Consider the following 14,794-nt stretch of genomic DNA (forward strand, 5'->3'; position numbering starts at 1 on the left):
TGATCAAGTTTCTCACCCCATGGAGGTGACTTTAAGCACAAGAAGTAATGATACCAGGTGGGTGGAAGATCCAGGACTAGAAGAGTCTCCTGAACACCAGCACCTTTGCCAACATACCTCCGCAGGCTGACAGTATAATTACAGTGACAAGGCCCATTCACAGTTCTTTTTCACTCTGGAGGCACAATTCTTATTTCAAAGTGAATGTGGACTTTAGCGCAAACTACTCCTTCTTCTCGTCATTTTAAATGGAGCTGTCTTAGATGGCTGGTGTTTTATGCATTAAAATACACTGGGAACTTCCCTCGTGGTCCAGTGGTTAAGACTCCGTACTCCCAATGCAGGGGGCCCAGGTTCGATTCCTGGTCAGGGAACTAGATCCCACATGCATGCCACAACTAAAGGAGCCGCATGCCACAACTAAGACCTGGCACAGCCAAATAAATAAATATTTTTAAAATAATAATAAAATAAACACATTGAATTTTTATGTAATAAGTGACCTTAGGAGAATGAATCTTGAAAATCCCTGTGAAATGCAAGAAGAAAGGAGGGAAGGAAAGAAGGAAGGAAGAATGGTGGGAGATGGAGAGAGAAAGAGAAGGAAAGAAAAAGAGGGAGGGAGGGAGGAAGGGAGAATAACACACTTAACATCAAATGTCCTGTCAAAACATTTGCCAAAGCTTTAAATAATTAGACAAAACCGATATCAGAATTGAAGACTATCAATTTGGAGTTTGGAAAGAAGAATAATTGACCTCATCGGCTTTTTATTCTTTTCTTGATTGATTGCTGTTTAGATGGTAGGTATTTAAAACCAGAATGTTTATAAAAGAATGACTGAAAGGTTCTTGGCCAGTAATTTAGTTTTAAAATATCAGAGATTCCAAAAACTGAAATCCCAAAAACAAGCCTACAAAAAAAAAGTGATAAAATAAAAGCTCCTGAAACATTGGGATTAAAAAATAATAAAATGTTAATAAAAAAGACAAACAAGGTAACTCCTAGGATAGATTAAAATTCAGACAGCATGACACTAAAATGGTAAAAGCTATTAGAGATACGTAAGCACTAAGAGAACTAACTGGTTTTTATCTTAAATAGCTTTATGCTTAAACGTTTATCTTGAACCCTAAACAATGGCATTTCAATTTTTTTAAAGAAAAAACAAAAGTTTCATTCATTTTACCTGTAATAAATATTTACTCTGTCTTTATTATGTACTAAGAACTCTTTGTAATATGCCAAGAACTAACTCTTGGTTGGTTGTAGAACTCATTGTAATATGCCAAGTTCAGCTGACACAAAATAAAAGCAATTGCAAACAGGTTATTAATAATTTAAGACCTAAAATCTGAGGGATAAAGTGGTACCTATGTCCTTCCCATTGAGCATGCAAGAAAATTGGTCTCAAGTTTCCCAACTACAGACATTAAGTGGCAGTCCCTTAGGTTCATGCCTCTGAAACATGATAAGAATAAATATGAAAGGGCTTTCTGGAAAATGCCCAAGGGTACAAACGGCAATCAATCCACTGAACACAGCTGCTCCCCACGTCCTTCCACCCATTACAAATTGATGCTTCAGCTTTTATTTCCATCATTATAACCACTTTGGTGAATGAGATATTTGTGCCAATGTGTGGAGGACAACCTTACGGGCCAATAAATCTTTCTGGGAGCCAATAATGGCTGAGTACTTTATTTCAAAGTGGAGGATTAGGAAACTGATCAATTATATTCTGATGAAGGCCCATCAAACATAACTGTGTCCAAGCAAACACAGAAAGGATTCTTCCTCAATTTCCTCGATTTCAGAGTGAGAAAGAGATGGGAGTGTCTGTAAATAGATCCGTTTCTCTAAATACACCTAGCAAATATCACCCAAGGCAGACAAGAATAATTCAACTAGATGACTCTGTTGTTAAAACATATATGTGTGCCTCTGTCTTATAAGGTATGAAATAGTTACCTTCATCCTTATGCCAAAAAGAATCCTTCTTGTTCCCTCGATCTGAAGCCTAGCAGTTTCCTTGAAAATCTTACCTGTGAGAATAAAATGCTATGTGTGACTGACTGCAATGTAAGTGGAGAAAAAGTGTTCTAACCACTGTCTGGGTCATCATTCATTCTAAGCTTCATCTGTCATCTTCTCTACAGAGCTAATCAATTCCCTTCATCTCAGATAAATAATCTCCTGTCAAGAAAACATTACTGCTAGGAGTATCAAGTTTTCCAATTAACCTTGTATATGTAAAGTTACTTCAAAAACCATCACAATGAAAGCGCTACACTGATATACTGGAGGAGAATCTTCAACTATATAATATTTTTTGCTGTGGCAGTATACTTTTTGCTAATTGAGGTAATTAAATCTCACAGGTAAAAGTTACATCTGAAAAAAAAGTTACATCTGAGAGACATAATAAAATGATTCTCTTGTTTAGCGATGAAAAATAAACCAACCTTATCAAAACTTCTGAATCATTTGCAAGAGACATTATCAAGCTCAATAAGTGGATATAGATTTAAATCAGCATTTGGAAATGTTTCTCAGTTGATATTAATTGATATTAATTCTTTTATAATAAATAATTGATTGCTCAGAAACTGTAAAAATTTTGTAATTAACAAAGATCTTAATTATTCCCACCACAAAAAAGAAATGGTGTTAGTTAACAGTATGGTGCTATGTCCTATTGCAATATATAGATGTATCAAATCAACATGTTGTACACAAGGTTACATGTCAATTATATCAATAAATTAAATAAATAAATAAACAAATAATAAATATTTAAAAAGCCAAATTCGTAAAAAACAGGGAGCAGAATGGTGGTTACCAGGGCTTGGGATGAAGATGGGGTGGGCACTGGCGGGATGTTTTTTAAGGGTACAAACTTGCAAAGAGTAGATATGTAAGTCTTAGAGCTCTAACGCACAGCATGGTGACTATGGTCAACAATACTGTATTACAAGCTTCAAAGTTGCTAAGAGACTAGATCTTGTTATCACCACAAAAATATAACTGGAAAAATCCCTAAACAACACTCTTATAAATAACCCATTAGTCCGGAAGGAAATAAAACGGAAAATTGTAAAATACTTTGAATTTAATGAAAACAACATCTCAAAATTTGGGGAGCCTCTTAAAGTAGTGTATATAGAGAAATGTGTCACATTCACTTTTTTTTTTTTGCGGTTACGCGGGCCTCTCACTGTTGTGGCCTCTCCTGTTGCAAAGCACAGGCTCTGGACGCACAGGCTCAGCAGCCATGGCTCACGGGCCCAGCCGCTCCGCGGCATGTGGGATCTTCCCAGACTGGGGCACGAACCCGTGTCCCCTGCATCGGCAGGCGGACTGTCAACCACTGCGCCACCAGGGAAGCCCCACATTCACTTTTATATATTAGAAAAGAAGAAAGGCCTCAAATCAATGATCTAAGCTTCCACCTTAGAAGAAACTAGAAAAATAAGAGCAAATTAAACCAAAACAAGTGTCAGGAAGGAAATATAAAGATAAGAGCAGACTCAAATAGCATTGACAACAGAGGAAAAAACAATAGAGAAAAATCAATAAAACCAAAAGCGGGTTCTTTGAAAAATTCAATTAATGACATAAACTTCCAGCCAAGCTTATCAAGAAAAGAAGTGAGGAGCCGCAAATTACCGATATCAGGAATTAAAGAGGATACATCACTACAGTTCCCACAAATATTACAAAGATAAATAAGGAGCTAGTATTAATAACTTTATAGCAATAAACCACAAATCAGAAAAAACAAATTACTTAGACACAAACTACCAATGCTTACACAAGAAGAAAAAGATAACCTGAACAGCCCCATATCTATTAATAAATTCAATAAAATCAATTTATAGTTAAAGATATTTGAACAAAGAAAACTCAAGACTTAGATGGCTTCATAGGCAAATTCTATCACACATTTATGGAAAAAAATAGCATCAATTTTAGACAAATTTCTGGAAAATAAAAAGGGAGGGAACATTTTGTTTAACATTTGAAAATTTGGTTTTAACATTTGAAAATCAATAAGTGTAATTCACCATATCAGCAAACTGAAGAAGAAAATTCATCTGATCATCTCAGTAGATGGAGAGTAAGCACTTGATAATATTCAGAGCATGTTGGAAAAACCCACAGATAACATCATACTTAATAGTGAATGCCTTCCCCCTGAGGTCTGGAACAGGCTAGGATATCCACCCTTATCACTCTAAATTATATTTACTTAATAATTTAATAAGGTAATAATTAATAAGGCCAATTTAGTAAGGAACAAGAAAAATAAATATAAGCTATTTAGATTCAAAGGAATAAATAAAACTGTCCCCATGTACAATTATAACATGATTGTCTACATGAAAACTCCAAGGAAACACGGAAAAATCTACTAGGATGCAAGATCAATGTAAAAAATCAATTATACTTGTATATACTAAAAATCAATTTTCAACAAAGATGCCATGTCAATCCAATGTAGAAAAGCTAGTCAACATTGTCCATTGCTGGAGAAATTGGACATCCATATGCAAGCAAATGAATGAATGAATCCTTGACCCCTACCTCACACCATATAAAAATGTAACTTGAAATGATCATGTACCCAAATGTAAAGCCAAAAACTGTGAAATTTCTAGAAAATGTTTGTGAGGTTCATCAGGCTAAAATTTCTTAGATAGAACACAGCACAAACCAAAAAAGAAAAAAAAAGAATTAGACTTCATCAAAATTAAACACTTCTTTTCCTCAAAAGATAATGTTTAAGGAACACAAAATAAGCCACAGACTGAGGGGAAATATTTGCAAAATACATATTTTTTTAAAAAACCTGACATCTAGAATATATAGCTCTCACAACTCAATTGACAGCTGCTGAGCACCAGGAACTGAAACTTGGCAGCCTTCCTCGAATGGAGTAGGCATGGAGGAAATTACCTGCTAAAGAATCCTGGAAACCTGTATGGGAGTCTTGGCCGGTTTGACACCCTTGCTGCAGAAGACCATCTTCTACTGTGTGGAACCCATTCCAACAGCGACACCATGTGGCAGTGAGAAGCAAATGCAAACCAAAGAGGTTCTGGAAGCTGATTGAATATCTGGGGGACTGTGTCAAGCCCCCAGAACTGACGATGACTTCAAAGACTGGAGATTATGGATTTCTGCTAATTATTCAGATGTGTATTCCAATTAAAAAATTAATTGGAAAATAAAAGTTACAATTGTACCTTGAGTCTGCAAAGCATTTCATATTAGATGTTACCATAAGTGGCATAACTATGGTAACTTGAACTGTATCTCTACAATTTAAACTTATGAGAACTTGTATTAGTTTTCCATTGCTACCATAACAAATGATCACAAACCGAGTGACTTAAGTTTATCTTACAGTTCCACAGGTCATAAGTCTGACGTGGGTCTCACAAGGCTAAAACCAAGCTGTTGGCTTCAGCCCTGTTCCTTTCTAGAGGCTCGAGGGGAGAATCTGTTTCCTCACCCATTTAAGTTGTTGGCAAAATTCAGTTCCTTGCAGTTGTAGAACTGAGAACCCCGTTTCCTTGCTGGCTGTCAGCATCCAGATGCCACCCACATTCCTTGGTTTGTAGCTCCCTTCTTCCTTCTTGAAAGCCAGCAGGTTGAGTTCACCTCTCATCGAATCTCTCTGACCTACTCTTCTACTCCTCCTTTCCACTTTTAAGGATTCAACTGATTAGATTCGAGGACCCTCGAAGATAACCTTGGATAATTTCCCCATCTTAAGGTCTTTAGCTTTGATCCTAACTTCAAAGTCCCTTTTGTCATGTAAGGTAATAGATTCACAGGCCCTGGAGATTCAGCTTTGCAGAGGGTGGCAGGAGGGCCATTATTCTGCCTACTATAAATATGTATTTTTTAAAGTTTAAAAGTCTAATCTTAAAAATGTCTTGACATTTCTACTGGAGAAAAGTCAAAACTTTTTAGGATAGGATTTACACAATCCTTCCCAATATTTCCTTCAGCCTGGTTCCTTATTCCCCTCCATTCAGCCTATACTAGATTTAACTTGAGGTCAACGAAGGGTTTTTGATAAACCTCCTGAAGTAGTGTGCAAAATTTTACGTGTATGCTTATTCTTCTGGAGACAAGGTACAGAGCTTAGATCAGATTCTCAAAGTACTCGTTGAAAGACCCTCCCCCTGAAAAAAGAAAAAGCTACAAAAGTGTTTGACAATAAATATGTTGCTTTCCCATAACGTACATTTTCATGCTTCCACATTTTTCTGCATCTTGTTCAGTGTGGCTGGGGGCTATCGTGGGAAGACTGTGAATCTCTCAGGCGTCTGACTCAAGCTAAAACTGGTCAAGTGGTGATGGCATTTATCTAATAACAAACAATGAAGGTAGCAAGTCTGATGGGGAGCCACCAAGACGAAAGCAATTCAGGACAAGTTGCATGAACCTGCAAGACAGCCAAAAACTCGAGGGGAGGTCATCTTAACTCAGGGAATCTAAGGAACGAAAGTCATACTATCTATAATAAAATTACAAGTTTGGATATGATCAAAGTTGCCATAAGCTACATGGATGGACAGCAAGATCAGGGGAAGTTTTGTCACACATATGGCAGATTATCTATCAATAAGAAGTCAACCCCATAGAACAGAAATCCTATTTTCACAGGAAAGTGTGAACTTAAATAAAAAGGTTTTATTCATAATAGGCAAAAATGTCCAAATGGGGATGCATCTAGAAAGTATTATACTAAGTGAAATTTAGTATAAAGCACAAGATCCTATTTACATGGAAGGGGAAGTGAACTGACTGCAAAATGGAACAGGGTGTGCTCTTCGGGGGACGAAATGTTCTTTATCTTCGTTACGCAACTGAACCTATTTGTCAAAACTTGTACACTTAAATTTTATTGAATGTAAATTATACCTTATTAGCATACTTTAATACGTAAGAAGGATACATACTAGGTTATTAACATGGATTGGGAGGGATGATATGGGGGAAGAGAAAGCTAGGTGTAAAGGTAAAAAATAAAACCACTTTTTAAAAATTATGTACATGATCCAATTTATGCATTTATGAAAAATTATATGTGTATGCATGAAGAAGCCTGTCAGCTATCTGATGCTGCAATATTGAAATGCAACACTTGCATCCTTGGCATGTTCAAATTTAGGGGTAGATCAGGTGATGGAAGCCAGATGGTGATGGATTACAGCAGAGTAGGAGGTGGAGGAAGTGGGACAGTGAGTCTAGCAAACTAACAAAGTATTGGTTAAATTGTGTAGTTAAGCTTTGTAATAAAGAATGAACGAGAATAAAGAATAAAGAACGAAATAAAGAATAAAGAATGAAAGAGATACTGTGAGGTGTGCTGTTAGATCCCATAACTGGCCTCAATATTTCCAAAAGATTAAGTCCCAGCACGTCTAAAATGATGTTTCTGAGGGAATCCACACACAGGGAACAGCAGCAACTCTTGGGGCATCAGGTAACATCAGCTTTTCTGGAAGGAGCCAATCTTGGCATGGGCTGACTGTACTTCACAGGTAACCCACACTGAGCAAACGGCCTGGGTCTACAGACAGCAAGCCTGAGTTCTGTAACTCTGGCTTTTCTAGAAATCAGCCTGTGCCTCTGTTGAGTATCCAAATATTCAGACCAAAATGGAGATAACGTCACCCAGCTAGTTTTATGTTTTAAGAATTAGTAACAATGCATATGCACAGGATGTGGCACAAAACAGGTACTCAATTAGTGATAATTACATTATGAATCCCCTGCCAAGAAAGGACTCAGAAACATACTCAGGAATCCCAAAATAGCTGCTGGATGGATGGATGAATGGATAAATAAAACTATGAATAAGTCAGTCAATTCCAGGGACCTGCCTATTTTTCTAGACTGAGCTTAAGTATCATTTCCTTGGGGAAGCTACCTTCATCCCAAGCTACACACATTTTCTCACTTAATAGTGTAGGTTTCCTACCAAAGGCAATGAGAGTAGCACAATTACATATGTATTTTTCCCCCAAATTAAGAACAGGACCTTGCATATAGTATACGCACAACAGATGACTGTTGACTAAAGAAATGAATGGAGATGATCAGATGGAAAGTGATTTCTGACCACTGACAGTACTACATCAAAGAGGCAAAAAAAGAGATTTAGGAATATTCCAGTTTATAAACTTTTTATTTAAAAAATAAAATTATAAACAAGGTACAGAAAAATATTGACACCTGTGATAACAAGGAAATGACTCCTAATCTTTAGGGCAGTTGTTATCCTGGAAGAACAAAATCATGAGTTTTATAAAGAAATTTTGTTGTGCAAAGGAGGAATGTACTTTTAAAGGTTCACTTGTAATAGGTATTTGGCATTGACAAAAAAAGTATTTCTATCCATATATTCAACATTCCGCAGCATATTTACATTCAAGTTACATTTCCAAACTCTATGCCAAATACACTCTAACTCACCATCAAAAATCCCTAAGATATTACTAAAATTCTGTTTATTTGGTGGGAGTGCAGTATGACTTTATTAGAAAATAATTTTATGTTCCTTCTAGATCAATTATATTTTAACTACTTCAACAAAATTCACTGGCCTTTTCTTCCCAGTTGAAGCCAAGCCTCTTCCAGACAAATTAAACACAAATTGAAACTTGGCTAGAAACGAAGTTATATAGTAATGTTTTTCCTCCTTCCTTATTTAAACTTCCAAAGGAAGGACACTGGCTCTGATAAATTACTTTTCTTTTCCAGTAGTTAGTACATATTATGGATACAAGTTGCAGAATTTTAACTTCTTTTTCAAAGATGGCTGAAGCAATTTTCCCTTTCAGTTGTTACCAAATTCCTCATCAAAATAACATACTAAGAAACCCACATAGTTTTCTGAAAACTTTTCTCCATTTTCCCCATACATTCCTCGAATCAGATGACTTACTTATTAACAATTTGTTCATTTCTTGCTTAGTTTCTCTAAATTACACTAGGAGAGCTATCCTAATTTCCTGATAATCCTACCATTTCATTTTCTAAATTATGATTTTATTAAAATCAACATAAATTATACATAGCTTCCATCTTTACTACAGTTCTCAGAGAAGTTTATCTGAACTTCCTGGGGGGGGGGAGGTGCGGTCAAGGCTCCATGGGGCCTGTCCGTCTAGGCTGGCCAAACTAAAATGTCAAGATTTGAACATTCTCAGTCCTCCAAGTGATCCCAGACAAATCCAATATACTCATAATGTATCAATTCTTCCTCAATTCTCTCAAGTCCATTTTTTACATCTAGTAAGATAAATGAATGACAAAACAAAGGAGACCCATGAACGTCATTTAGTGAAGCTCATTCTTTCTAACTGACTTCAGGTTGTAACTTCTCCTCCAGTACATGAGGGCTGGCAGGTGGCAGCAGGTTGCTGAGTTGACACCACTTCTAATTCAGATTCACGAACAAAAACCACTGCATCACCACTTACGTTTATAAGACACTGTGCCTATAAGAACAACAGGACATGTTCAGTCACAAACTCAACAACACGCGCATACTCTGCTGGCTACCCTGGGGGCGGTGCCGTAGAGCTGAAGAAGCGTACAACCCAAGAGAAAAATGAGCAAAGGATAAGAAGGCAATTCACAGGAAACAAACAAACTCATTAATATACTTAATTTTTAAAGGGATTTTTAACAATTGTGAGTTATTAAAAAACTGATAAAAGAAATTTATTCTAAGATTTAACCTAAGCAACATTCCCTTGTCCCCATTAACAGAATTATATTACTTATTAGAAATAAACAAACAGTGTGGCCCCATCATGATGTACTCTTCACCAGCAGGGCGGTTAGAACTGGACAGCATCACATTCCAAACCAGAGGGCGTCTTTAACTGTCCTCCGTTAGCCATCACTGGATCCCAAAGACCCACCAAGAAGGTGGAGGAAACAGTAATTTAGGAGCAAAACTTCCAGAGGTATTTAAGAATAATAACTAGTCACTGGGGATGTGAAGACAGCATCTGACCTATGCAGGACCATGGTTACCAACATATTCATTAAAACATGTTTTAAGCCTCTAGAATCAAAGAGCTTTGAAGAGCAATTCTCTTTTTCGGGGGAGGGTGGGAGGTGAAAAGGCCATGGGATACATTCACAGGTTCCCGCCATCAGAGGTTTTTAACCCCATCTCACCTGGTTTTTATTTGGATTCTCCATGAAGACACACTGCTTCATTATGTAGGAGACAACAGCATTCCCTCCCAGTGCAGCCACGTGAGCTCTCACCATCGCAAACACTTCAGCAATAAAAGCATGGAGAAAACCACTGACACCTCCTTCCTAAATGATGACGCGCAAAAAACCAAACTGGATACATGTGTAAACTAATGTACATAAAACATCAAAGAATACATATTAAAACATCTTAAGTGATCTTAATATAAAGGACAATCATTTTAATTCCCTCCATAATGGGGATTTGTTGCATGAATGAACAAACAAACCTTTACTGAGCACATGTCTACGACAGGGGTTACTATCTTCATTTTACAGATGATGAAACTGAAGCTCAGAGAATGTGTGATGTGTCCATGACGAGCCAGGACCACAGAGCTAGTGGACAGATGGCAGAGCAAGAGCTCTAACTGTCCCTCCATCTTCAGCACCTCCCTCTAGCAAGTCATTCCCATCATCATTCAAATAAATTGATGGTAAATAAAAACAATGAGACTTCCCCACTATCCATATCTCCTATTCTGAAAATGAACCAGGTTCCAGTCGCACTTGTCTTTTTCAGTTTCTCAAAGGTGTGACATCTTTTCCTGCCTCGGGGTCATTGCACATGTAGGTTCCACACCCAATTTTCCACCAGGGTAACTTTTACTCAATTCTTCAGGTCCTGGTTTACATGTGACTTCCTCAGAGAAACCTTCCTTATCAGATCTAAATTAAGTTCTCCCATTATATTCTCTGACAGGCCCTGTTTTATTTCTTTATATGACTTACTATTACTAGGAGTTACCTATTAATCACATGATTATTTATTTACTGTCCACCATGCCCGAGTTTCACTAGACTAAATCCCATCAGGTGGGGAACTGACTCTGCTGTGCTCACAACTACATACGCTAACACCTACTTCAACAGATGCACGTACTAAGTGGTCCGTACATATTAGTTAGGGAATGAAATCCAATAGTTTGGGGAACTTTTTCAGTGTTCAAAAACAAACAAAACAGAAACCAAAGGCTAAATGAGAGCTTAAAATGCTTCTCAACCTAAGTTTTCCACAAATTTTACTGGATGTTATTTATAGTCTAGGAAGAAATTTCCAACTTTAAACTGGAGGTTAAAGGGCAAAATTTAACACACTGTTAGAAGAACCACTCATCCAGGTCACATCTTTCTGAAAAGTCATAGGATGCTACATAAAGTTTTGTACAGGTATCTCTCTTTGTAATTAAGGAATTAAGTGAGTTGTGTCAGCCTGCCTCTGACTCAATCATCACCCGGGACAGTTTTTTCTTTTACTTTAATCAGTTTTCCTCCTCCATCTCAAATCAAGAAATTCTGATAGCAGAGTAACAGAGACTACAGAGGGGTAATTTTTAAAAGATTATATAATTGTAAGCAAATAATTCATCAAGCAATGAATAAATTTGGGATATTATACCATACAGTTAATATTACAAATCTCTGTTGAAAGGAAATCTACTGTGAAGTAACATTTTGGGGTATGGTTGCTTAAGCAGCAGAGAAGGCACTTAGGAAATAAAAGTGTATGGATTCAATAGTACAATATCCATGTGCTAGTAAGAGCAACCGGAAAAGGCCAATTCACCCATCTATGCCAGCTTCTCACACCCAAATTTCTTCGTCAAACTTAACAAAAGTGTCTCCTATTTTAATTCTACACTAAAAGGTTTTTGAGAGCATCTTAAGATAGTTTCTTTCCCATCTCAACACAATCAGAATATGATTTGAGAAGTAATTTATCTTAAAGGAAACATCTATCTAATTAATCTGTCAGAAGTCACTCCCTCACTTACACAGAAACAACTTACGTTTACTCTGCACCAGGCACTGTGCTAAGTGCAGGAGGGTGAGCATGATATCAAAAATTAATAAGCAAGCTGTTATTTCCAAGAAAGTACAGAAACACTGCTAGTGAAGCAATGGGGAAAAAGCACAGTTAAGTCATGTTTATAATGAACACACTTTTTAAAAATACAAACTACCGCTGAAGTAAATTTTGAAGAGTTTATTGGGTTTCACACCTAAATAATTAAAAATTTTCCCCATCCACAGTAATTTGCTTAGCAGTCCTGCTCCAAAACATAAGACAAATAGAAATATAATCTTCTCTTGAGTTTAAATTCCTCTGTAATGCAAAATATAATAGGCTGACTCTGATTCTTAACTTTGACTACATCAAGTAGAAGATTAGAACTGCTGTTACTTAAAAAAACAAATTAAAGTTTAATGATACCCAGCCACTGTGAGGTTAAGAACCTGAACATTTTTACACACTGACGGCGAGAGGGGAAGAAAACAAGCGGCCTCAGTTTTTTTCAGAGGAAGAAAACGATAGAGCTAAATGACATAAACAATCCCCAAGACATCTCTCCATGATACAGTCCCTTACTATTTCTAAATGTAAACCCTTAAAAATTGCTATTTAAATATATTTCAGGCAAATACCTACTGAGAAGACTAAGCTGTTCTTTCAGGGCTGTTTTAAACCTCTAATCAAACACGGATACATTTATTTGTTTTAGTTACCACATGATAAGGACCTGGAGTTTCTAATAACAAATGGGATTAAACACAACACAACTCTTGTGATAATACTAGCTGCTAGAGGCAATCCAGACAGGTTATGAAAAAAAGCGTGTGTGTGTGTGTGTGTGTGTGTGTGTGTGTGTTACTTCTGGCAAATAAACAACCAATTTGAAACTTGTTTGGTTTTGATACTATCTTCAACCACAGAAAACGCACAAAAACAATTAAATAACAACTATAAAATTACCTCACGAAGAGAAGTGGTTTCCCGAATAAAAAACATGTTAATTATCCCAAGATATTTCGTTATTTTTGCTCCAGGAATGAAGGAAAGAGGTGTCATCTTAACCACGCCAACTGTAGAATTTGCACAAGGTGGAGAAGAACGATTCCGGAAATTTCCTTCACCCACTGGACTTGCTTTTTCGACGGTCACAGCTAAAATTGGAGAAAGAAGAGAAAGCATCAAGATCATATGCTGGTGACTCAACTATTCCCTAAGGTTTCCAAATAAGTGGTGACAACATTCAGCCGTCTGTGAGGCTAAGCCATGTCATGAAAGGAAAGAAATTATCATGCACTGCATGCAATTAAAAATAGAGAGAAAGAAAAACATGAGAGGAAATGCTGGAATGGAATCTTTTGGAAGAAAAATGGCATTCCTGCAAAAGAAAATGTTGATGAGGTGGAGCTACACACACAACGATCGTTATAAAGTGAAGAAAAAGCGGTAGAGCATTAAAAATTATCTGCTGTAGGAACAAATTATTACGAGGAGAGTGTGAAAGTTGTTACATTTCCCAGTGCAGCTTTTTCCATCTTTTTTTCAGACAACTTCATCATTGTCAACTTGTAGATAAACCATATCTTAACTAGTTGTAGTAGGTTTCTTTTCCAAACCTTCTCGATCAAACTCATAATTTAAAAAATTCAACAAATGACCTTGGCTGTCTAAAGTTGTTTGTTCATAAAATAACAAATAATAGCTACCACTTATCAAATAACTACTATAAACCAGACATATATACATATATATACACACACACACATATATGTATATATATAATCCTTACAACAACCCAGCAACGTAGGTGTTATCTCCATTTTACACGTGAGGAAACCGAGGTTCACAAAACTTAAATAACTTGCCCAAGGTCACACAGCTATTAAAATGGCACTACTAGGATTCAAAACCAGATCTGGCTGGTTCCTTATCTTGTGATCTTCCCCCTAAAACACAGTTCCTTCCCTTTAATGTAAAATCTTTCACTCAAATACCTCAAAGTCTACCAAAACACATGGAGTATAGATAAAGAACATGTAAGTACTGATCCTGAGTCTAGCAGTGAGATAAGAGTTGACCACTTTCTCTCTGGAAATACCTCATTCTTTTATCACTCTGGATATCGCTCTTAGTAAACTGACAAATACCATACACTACCTAGTACCTTGGGTCCTGGAAGAGTGTCTCTTCAATAAGAGAGTTCATCATTTCCTTACACTAGATGATATAATATCTATATACTTTCAAGAATACCTTCACAAAAATAAAATACTAAAAACACAACCCTACAGTTAAAGTTAAAAAAATCTAAAGGCCCTCCAATAGCTTTTGCTAAATGACCTTTAGAGTCTGCAGCTTTCACACTCCAATGCATGACTGATTGGCAATGTTATTACTGAGCAGTCAGGTCTAGCCTTCACCACTGGGAAATCAAGGATATGCTTCTCAGATTGGAACATGGTAGAAACATCCGCCTACTTGTCTTAATTGATCCACGCCTTATGGTCTGAGCTTTCAGTTTAATGAGCTCTATCCAGCTGCTGCATCTGTCTGCAAAGGAACTGTAATCAACTGACGTTGCTGAAAACACAGACAGGAAACAAAAGAAAAAACAAAGAAAAAATATGGATGACGTCTCTTACTCGTCATAACACTCCTTCCGATGACGTAATTTAACTGTAACTTAGGGGAAAAAGTGGTCCTTTT

At 36.8% G+C, this 14,794-nt stretch overlaps 1 protein-coding gene across 5 annotated transcripts in view; it reads right to left on the reverse strand.

Moving 5' to 3' along the window:
* Positions 1–8,180: 8,180 nt before the first annotated feature.
* The window catches only part of C2CD5 (C2 calcium dependent domain containing 5), an 82,321-nt gene continuing 75,707 nt past the window's right edge, over positions 8,181–14,794 (reverse strand). For 2 of the 5 annotated variants that reach the window (XM_024733145.1, XM_024733144.1), the window contains exons 24-27: positions 14,567–14,668; positions 13,052–13,242; positions 10,216–10,362; positions 8,181–9,524 (exon numbers count right to left, since the gene is read on the reverse strand). In XM_024733145.1, coding sequence (XP_024588913.1) covers positions 9,393–9,524; positions 10,216–10,362; positions 13,052–13,242; positions 14,567–14,668 — 572 coding nt within the window. In that variant the 3' untranslated portion in view covers positions 8,181–9,392. The remainder of the gene's footprint in view (positions 9,525–10,215; positions 10,363–13,051; positions 13,243–14,566; positions 14,669–14,794) is intronic. The other 3 variants (XM_024733147.1, XM_024733146.1, XR_003001553.1) reach the window with 2 other exon arrangements.

The sequence above is a fragment of the Neophocaena asiaeorientalis genome, unplaced genomic scaffold (genome assembly GCF_003031525.2).
Source record: "Neophocaena asiaeorientalis asiaeorientalis breed wild unplaced genomic scaffold, Neophocaena_asiaeorientalis_V1.1 scaffold150, whole genome shotgun sequence".
In the NCBI taxonomy this organism is placed as follows: Eukaryota; Metazoa; Chordata; class Mammalia; order Artiodactyla; family Phocoenidae; genus Neophocaena; species Neophocaena asiaeorientalis.